General features: G+C 38.7%; 1 protein-coding gene across 1 annotated transcript in view; it reads right to left on the bottom strand.

Annotated features, from left to right (window-relative positions):
* The window catches only part of SLC15A2 (solute carrier family 15 member 2), a 98,002-nt gene that overhangs the window by 48,378 nt on the left and 40,293 nt on the right, over positions 1–9,331 (bottom strand). The window contains exons 9-17 of the mRNA XM_007943898.2: positions 8,849–8,935; positions 8,408–8,497; positions 8,274–8,318; positions 7,000–7,032; positions 6,219–6,307; positions 4,548–4,629; positions 2,696–2,830; positions 1,547–1,711; positions 1,344–1,390 (exon numbers count right to left, since the gene is read on the bottom strand). Of these exons, the coding sequence (XP_007942089.1) occupies positions 1,344–1,390; positions 1,547–1,711; positions 2,696–2,830; positions 4,548–4,629; positions 6,219–6,307; positions 7,000–7,032; positions 8,274–8,318; positions 8,408–8,497; positions 8,849–8,935 (773 nt within the window). The remainder of the gene's footprint in view (positions 1–1,343; positions 1,391–1,546; positions 1,712–2,695; positions 2,831–4,547; positions 4,630–6,218; positions 6,308–6,999; positions 7,033–8,273; positions 8,319–8,407; positions 8,498–8,848; positions 8,936–9,331) is intronic.

The following is a 9,331-nucleotide window of genomic DNA, read 5'->3' as shown; positions in this document are numbered from 1 at the left end:
TCATAGGTTTGTTTTCATTTTCTTTTGGTTAAGCTTAAAGTTGCAATTCATAACGTTTTCACTAGCCTTTTTTTTTTTTTTGAGAAGTAGATCTCCAGGTCTGCCTTAGTCTGGAAGCTCTGCTGAAACTTGTGCACCTTGGGGGACCCTGCCGGTATTTGAAATACTGATGGCATAGCTTCCAGCCACATAGTAACACATAAGCCACCACCGTATGACCAACTACAGACAAGTGGTTGTCACTAGCCATTAGAGAGAAGCAAATCAAAACAGCAATTAGATATCATCTCACCTCAGCAATAATAGCAAAGTTAAAAACAAAAACAAAAAGCAACAAATGCTGGCAAGGTTTTGGAGAGACTGGAACCCTCATGCACTGTTTATGAGACTTTAAAATGGTACAACCACTGTAGAAAATAGTATCGTACTTCCTTAAAAAACTGGAAATAGAAATACCACATGATCCAGCAATCTCACTACTAGGTATATATCCTACAGAAATGAAGGCCATGTCATGAACAGACATATACACACCCATGTTTGTCATAGCACTATTCACAATAGCAAAAACGTGGTGGAAACAAATGCCCAACAATGGAAGAATGGTTAAACAAACTATAATACATACATACATACAGTGGCATACTACACAACATTAAAGGACAATGATGAATTTGCAAAACACCTCATAATGTGGATGAACTTAAAGCCCATTTTTCTGAGTGAAATTGGTCAATCACAAAAAGACAAATATAGTATGAGACCACTGTTGTAAAAAGTCGAGAAAAGCATTTCACACACACAAAAATATTGTTTGATGGTTAACTGGGGTGATGGGGAAGGGAGGTAAACCACTAACTAGAGGGAGATAGATATTGACTTGGGTAAAGGAGAAGGTAAAAAAATAAAAATAAATAGGAAAGGAAAATAAACAAACAGATGAAACAAACAAAACAAAGTAAAAACACAAAAACAGTAATACATATTCAGCTACTAACAATGAAGGCAATCATTTGGGCACTTCTAAATTTCTCTGCCATGATTACAGAAAGTACTTAGTTATTTTTCTGAGAGCACAATAAATGGATATAAGTAGCAGAAGGGATTTATGCAACAGAGTACAGAGGACATTCATAGAGACAGAGTCATTTCTGAATATCTCATGGGAAAGCAAGCCTATCTACATTTCCCTGTCCTAGAAAATGCCTTCTGACACTTATGCCCCTGACATTCTACTGTTCAGGACAAGTAGAATGTGAGGCATCTTCATTTGAAACCCCATAGATCAAAGGAGAACCAAGATCCAAGAGAAAGGAGGGCCTGCGGTCTCCCTGACATCAGACCTCACGGCTGTCATCACATTGGTTGTTTTGTTTTCTGCATCCTTCACCTATAATAGAAGAAAGTAAAAATCAGTTACAAATGACTGCAGGGGACCAATAATCTGAAATTTTGATCATCATGCAGATCCTTGGTAAGATACTCATAAATCAATTCATCTTACTCTGAGATAACAACTTGCAATCTAGGGAATTCCTCAACTTACCATCATGCTAGAGATATTTTTTCCATTCCCATGAAGGATCAGACTATACCAATTCTTCTCTTCCACAGAATGCTCAGTGTAGACAGAGAAATTGTGGTATTTCAGGTGGAAGTGAAAATCCTGGCTTTTAGTATTCAAGTGCAGTTTGGAATAGTAAGGTATTTTCTGTAGAATAAAGTATCATCACAGTCACCTTCTACCCGATCTTGGACACCACAATTTTATGGCATCCCATGATGGGAACAGCTTACTCAGATAATTTCAACAGAACTCTTTGAACTAGTAATTCTATTTCTAGGACTCTATCCTAGGAAATAATTAGAGGCATGCATAAAGATTTATGTGTAAGGATGTTCCTTATAAGTATATGGATAGTAGTAAATAATAATAATAATAATAATAATAAATACCTATAAGGAAATTTTTAAATAAACTATGATATATCCATGAAATACATTAGCTATTAAATCATGTTCTCAAAGATTATCTAAGGACCTGGGAAAATGCTTATGATACAGTTAATGTTCAGAAACAAACCAAGGTTGATACAATATATAGTTTGTGCACTCTTTAGAAATTAGTTTATTTATTCAATTACACTAAAATGCTAACAGAGGTTACCTTTAGGTGATGGAATTATGGGTGATTTTTATGTCTTTCTGCATATTCTTCAATTTCAATGGTAAATATATGCCACTTTTGTTATTAAAAAACTATAATTTAAAATAAATATTTCACAACATTTACATGAATTGACATGAAAATACGCAAGACAAACCTATCTGTGAATAAGGTAGCAGTTTGAAGTAACAATAATAACAAAAAATTATAACCCAGTGAGAGCTTACAATGTGCCAGATATTATGCCAAGCACTTTACATATAACACTTATCATCCCAACAGCCTAAGCATAGAAATTATTGCGCTTTTACAGATTGGGAAAATGAGCTTTAGGGATAAAGTAACTTCTTCAGGGTTTTATAGCTAGGAAGTGGCAGGACCAGAAATTGAACTGAGCCAGTTTGACTCCATAGGTCCATGCTCTTAACTACTATATTATGCTGCTACTTCAGTGGGTATCCAAATAGCTGTGCTGACCATGAAACACACACTCTGAGTAGGTTCTAATTTATTCAGCCCATACCTCACCTGAAAGGATTTGATAGATTCTTCCAACAGAGAACTTCTGTTGTCTCCCAGCACTGTCACCCTCACCTCACCATCTGCCAAATTCAAGACCCGTAGGAAAACTTCTTGAGGACCCACCTGGGGTGGAACCATTCCCTTAGGACAAAGAACATATTTCAAATTCACCAACAAATAACCCTTTAGATATAACAAAAACACCTATCTCAGTCCTGTCTTTGATGCCTAGGTCAGCTAGCCAAGAAGACATAGTTTACTCCCTGTGAAGAATATCTGGCTTAGAAAACTCTGAAGGCAATGAATAGGGGGAAAATGCCAGCTCGGTAAAACTCTTACCACTGCCAGATAGCAAACACCATGCCTTTTGACTAAGCTGTGTCCTAATACTTCCCTTTCTGATAGTGGCTACTTGATCCGTCCAAAGGTATATGTTGAGTATCTAGCATAGTGTCATATAAGCTTGTGATGCCAAAGAGATAGCTAAATATCTTGGATATTAGTGTTTGGGAATCCTCTGACAAAATACTCTGAATCATCCAGGTGGGAAGTGGACCTCATTCTGCATTGGAGCTCATCCCTTTATCTATTCATTATCACAAGTACTTATTAAATACAACAAGTGAAAGGAACTCTGGTGGTTTAGTGCCTAAGGCATTTGACTACTAACCAGAAGTTTGGCAGTTCAAAGCCACCACCTGCTCCATGGAAGGAAGATGGGTCTATCTACTTCCTTAAAGATTTACTGCCTCGGAAACCCAATAGGGGTTGCCATGAGTCAGGACTGACTCAATAGCAGTGAGTTTGGTTTTTGCTTCATATAACAAGTAAAGGAGTGCCAGTGACTCAGTGGTAACATGTTCAGCTGCTAATAAAAGATCGTCAGTTGGAACCTACCAGCTGCTCCATGGGAGAAAGATGAGGCAGTCTGCTTCCATAAAGATTTACAGCCTTGGACATCCTATGGGGGCAGTTCTACTCTGTGTTATAGGGTTGCTATGAGCCAGAATCTACTTGATGGAATGAGTATAACAGGTGGGGGCAGAGGTGTTTCAGTGGTAGAATTTTCGCCTTCCATGGGGGAGACCCGGCTGATGCTCCTTGAGTGCAGCCGCCAGCTGTGCCTGTGTGTCAGTGGAGGCTTGTGTAGCTATGATGCTGAGCAGATTTCAGCAGAGCTTCCAAACTCAGACAGACCAGGCAGAAAGGCCTGATGGTCTATTTCCAAAACCCAGTCAATGGAAACTGTGATCGCAATGGTCCAATCCTGTTGTGTGTGAGGTCACCGTGAGTTCAGGGCTTACTGGATGACAGCTAGCAAAAGCAGCAAATAATATGTACTGTGCTAAGTGCTAGGAGTCCTTGGGTGGCCCACATGGGTATGAGATGGCTTAGTAACCAAAAGCTTGTTGGTTTGAGCCCATCCAGAAGTTGGCTGGAAGAAAAACTTAGTGATCTGCTTCCAAAAGGTTGCAGTCATGAGAACTTTATAGAGCATAGTTCTACTGACATGTATGTTGTTGTTGTTATGTGCCGTCAAGTCGTCTCCAACTCATAGCGACCCCTCCTTGGGTTTCCAAGGCAGTATCACTACGTAAGTAGATTGCCTCATCTTCCTTCTGAGGAGTGACTGGTGGGTTTGAACTGCCAGCCTTTGGTTAGCAGTCAAGTGCCTTAGACAGTATGCTACCAGAGCTCCCCTGGCATGCATGGGTGTTGCCAAAAGTTAGTTCAACTTAATGACAACTTGTTTTATTTTGGTTTGTGCTAAGTGCCAGGCAGTCAAGATGGAACAAGACAGAAAGGTGAACAAGACAGTTATGGTCCTGCCCTCATGGAACTTAAGACTTATACTCACATCTATTTTTATCTCTATGGCTGCAGCAACAGCAAAAGCCAGGCATGCTAGGATCATACCAACAGCCATTTTCCTAATCGATCTGCAGAGGAAAGGGAGAGACAATTATTTCTAAACTTTATATGTTGTTGTTATGTGCCGTTGAGTCAGACCCGACTCATAGCGACCCCTCCTTGGGTTTCTGAGGCAGTATCACTATAGAAGTAGATTGCCCCATCTTCCTTCCGAGGAGTGGCTGGTGGGTTTGAACTGCCAGCCTTCCGGTTAGCAGTCAAGTGCCTTAGGCTTTATGCTACCAGAGCTTCTAAACTTTATAGAGAGGATGAAATAAAAACCCTTTAGTTGACTATTAAAGACCTTTCTGATTTGGTCCCAATTCTTTTTCAAAGTATTTCCTAGAACTCCCCTTCACACACCCTACTTTATCCTTTTACTTAAGCCTCATTGAACTACTCTTCTCTGTAAAGTATCACTTTTCCCCATTTGTCTTTGCTTATTATGTTCTTTCGATTCATTATGCCATTATAACAAAAATAATGGTAACACAGCTCAGATGTATTATTTACATTATGCCAAGGGTTGTATAAAAAGCTTTACATGCATTTATAATTACCTCTTTTTCTTCTTGTTCAGAAATCTTTCCTGGGTCTGCCAACTGGAAGGACTCTCTTCCTTCTTCTCTTTTTACGGCACTTACATATTTTACCTTGTGAAATAGTTATGCATGCATATGTTCTAGCTCTCTACTAAAAAGTAAGCTCCTTCGGGGCAAGATTAGTACTTGACTTACATTTATATGACACCTGGTACTGAAGTCAATAATAATTGTTCGACAAATGACTAAATGACAAAAGGCCATTTGAATATGGTAAAAACCAAAAAACCTATTGCCACTGAGTAGATTCTGACTTCTAGTGACCTTGTGAGACAGAGTAGAACTGTCCCATAAGGTTTCTAAGGCTGTAATCTTTACGGAAGCAGACTGTTACATCTTTCTCCTGAGGAGCAGCTGGTATGTTTGGTTAGCAGCTGAGAGCTTTAATTGTGCCACCTGGGCACCTGAATATGGTAAAGTGGTTATCAAAAGACAATTGTTATTAAATCAGTGATGACCAGAGATTTGAAACACTCCTCTGTCAAGTTTTACCAGGAATAACACCTCTATTTAGAATGGAGAAAAAGCAGTAATTAGGAATAATTCTCTCTACTTCTACCAGGTCTCCCATTTGTTTCATAGGGACGTTGGGAGATACAAACTACTGACCTTCTGGTCATCAATCAAATAAATGCCTTATCCACTACACCACCAGAGCTCCTTATCAAAGGCTTTAGGTCTTTTTAAAGAGATAGCATTCAAGAAAAAGAAACAAGCTGGTTTAGGAGTTGAATCTCACATTCTTTTGACTTTTCATGTCTCCTAGACCTCCTATTCCAACCTCACACAGTTAGGTCTGCAGTAATGGCTTGGACACTGTAAAATAAAAATTACTTAGATCTAGTCTCCATCCTCCAGTATTTATAGGCATTTCCTCTAACATGGACAAAAAGGAGCAAATAAACGTTAAAGCAAAACCAATCATCACTAAGTAGAAAGGTAGTAACATTGAATCTTTGTCAAATTGAATAAAGATTGAGCCAATTTGGAACAACAGAGTTATAGTGAGCACTTACGAGAAGTTAATTCCACACTTGGAGACCAGACGATAAATGCCAAGGTCAAACAATGGGATGAAGACAAGAACCAGTAGAGGATTTAGTACCTGTAACACCATGGTAAGGAGGACTAGTTACAAGAGTTCTATCATCTGCTTGTACACACTTTCTCACATTACATATACTTTTAGCATAGTAAGCGCAGAATGATCCCACATCTCACAGTCTCTTTACATCCAAGATCCTATTTCCTTTACTTAACATTTTTGCATCCAAATATCTCAAGAGACTTGTTTCATTCTGAACAAAAGTATTTCTTCCAACCATATTAGTAGCTTTTCCCTTCTATTTTAATTTATCTTCCCCAGCTCCATAGTCCAAGGGAAAATACGCCAGGAGAAAAGAAGGAGAGAAAGAAGATTGGGGATGGTTGAACAAGGGATTACGAAAAGAACAGGAAATCATCAATAACAGAGATTCTGACTTTGTTGTTCACACAACAAAGCATTAAATTTTCATTGACAACATTTTCGTTATATTACCTTAGCACAGAAAAATTCCACGGTTTATATTTTAATCTGTGTGCTTTCCCGGGAACTGAGCAGAAACTACTTATTTAACAGGAGATGTAAAGGAGAAGATGTGGGCTTAAGGAGAATGTTTTTTATCCTTATGCTTGGCCCTCCTCAGCATACAAGGAGAAAAACCATCAAAATATTATTATTTATCTTAATAATTACAATTAGGGGTATAGATGAGGACAGAAATAGGTCTCCATGGCTATAGAGAAGAGACTTACTTGCATCTGGTCAGGCTGTAGCACAAAAAAACCCTGAAATATTATAATAAATTATATTTAGAGTGTGGCAAAAGATGAGAAAAGGCTAAATCAATAATATTGCTAAGCAGCAGGTAAAATGCATATAAGAAAAAATCCACCAGGTCTTTGGCTCAGGAGCGCTATCTTGCCTGTCAGGGTATATGGTGGTGGGGAACAGATTGGAGACAGATGGGCCTAGGGAGAATATATTCTTTTCTATGCACTATGCTTTCTTTTGTGAGGAGCTCTGGTAGCGTAGTGCCTAAGGCACTTGACTGTTAACCAGAAAGCTGGCGGTTCAAACCCACCAGCCACTCCTCAGAAGGAAGATGGGGCAATCTACTTCTGTAGTGATCCTGCTTTGGAAACCTAAGGAGGGGTCGCTATGAGTCAGGCTGACTCAACGGCACATAACAACAACAACATGGTTTATTTTGCTTGAGAGAGAAAAGTGTGTTTTATTAGTCTCAGTAACTGCAGTTGGAAATGGCAATGATGAGAATGACAAGGCATCATAGTTAGGGTGAAGACTCTCACCTCGAGAACAATGTTTTCAAAGTTTTTCTCCAGAAGTCAAAACAAGGACCACCCTGGTAAATCCTTAGCACCCCGAGGAAAGGAGAAGGTAAAATTATATTTGACAGGCTCCAAATGCACTGGTTAATATGACCCTTGCATCATCCCATTCCACCCTCTTCACAACTGAGAAGACAGAAAAATAATACAATAATCTTGGAAGAGGAACAATTGAGAGCAGAGATGGTACTTCTTTGAGTGGGCCAAAGAATGGAGATAGGAAAAAGAGAAAACATTTTTGGTCATTTTCCCATCATTTCCATATATGCATGCAAACTATCTCACTTCCAGGTCCTCTGCTTTGACTTCTGTGTAAGAGATGGAACCAATTATATAGCAGGGTCAATAAAACCTTTCTTTGCTGTGCCCTAGGTCTGGGCTTAGATGAAAAAAAAAAAAATCATGATCTCAGATCTGTACAACTCCCTTTACTATACTCTCAATGCTTCCTTGTATACACTTAAACATTTTCCATCCTCATGTTCTTGATTTCTAAAGTCAAAATCTTGGTTTTTATTTCTAGACTAGCCTTCTTTTTACCTACTCAGTGCCTTTAGGCTAAAATTCCTCCCTAATGATCTACTTCAGTTTTTAGACAAAAACACAAAGAAATTAATGCCCTTAATATAGATTATAAAGAAAACAATAGCTTTCTCTGGAAAATCTTTTCTACTCACCAAATTCCCATCCATTTTGGTGGCTTGCAAAGTCCACCGTGAGCCCTAGGGCAAACAGATGCCATTATGAGAAATCCGTTTACTGTGATAGAAAGGGCTGGAAGAAGTAGCTTTCAAGAGAATTTTTCTCTTACCTGTTGATCCAAAAGAGCCCAGAACATGGGCAATGGGATATAAAGAAACAGTATTCTAGTTAGTGCCTTTACATCCATAATGAGCTGCTTCTGCAAGAAGGAGAAGAAGGAACAGGTCAAGTCCCCAGAAGTTCTACACGTGGCTCTCTTATTTAGAGTAGAAGTGTCTCAGAATAGTAAGAGAAGCATGAAGGAATCATTTTGAATATTATTGTTGTTGTTGTTATGTGTTGTCGAGTCACCCCGACTCATGGCAACCCCTCCTTGGGTTTCCGAGGCAGTATCACTATGGAAGTAGATTGCCCAACCTTCCTTCCGAGGAGTGGCTGGTGGGTTTGAACCGCCAGTCTTCTGGTTAGCAATCAAGTGCTTTAGGCACTACGCAACCAGAGCTCATATTTTGAATATTAGCATGTAGATGTTTCTACAGTATCAACTTACTGAGTATTTCTCAGCTCCCCAGTCCAGCCAGTGCTGTCTCTTTGAAATGTCCCCAGCACGATTCTTGAAACGGTTGGAAATAGCAAACTAGGAAATGATATGAGTATCAGAGGAAAGATAAAGAGAAACTACTCCCTGTCTTTTACAATTCATTATTACTTTCCTCAAACACATGCACTTTTGGTGACTTATTCTTTGATCTTATGAGTCATTGAATTTCAGATAGAATTTTATCATATTTCAACTTTTGACAATTAAAAAAATAGTTCAATAATAAATAATAATAATAAATAGTTACATTATTTTTTTTAAATGTAATAGTTGATTAAAGGCACAAAGGAAGACTGATCAATCTCAGCTTGGCAAAATATCACTGAAGCAGAACAGAGATCATGGAGAAAAATGTATACACATGTTTGAAGGCCCATATTCTCATCAGAGTATCTCTTGTTTGATCAAAAAGGCAGGTAAACAATTCATGGA

Source organism: Orycteropus afer, unplaced genomic scaffold (genome assembly GCF_000298275.1).
Source record: "Orycteropus afer afer isolate SDZICR_OR568_19922 unplaced genomic scaffold, OryAfe1.0 scaffold00114, whole genome shotgun sequence".
Taxonomy (NCBI): Eukaryota; Metazoa; Chordata; class Mammalia; order Tubulidentata; family Orycteropodidae; genus Orycteropus; species Orycteropus afer.
Note: the sequence above shows the minus strand (reverse complement) of the source record. Positions and strands in the feature narration are given on the sequence as shown.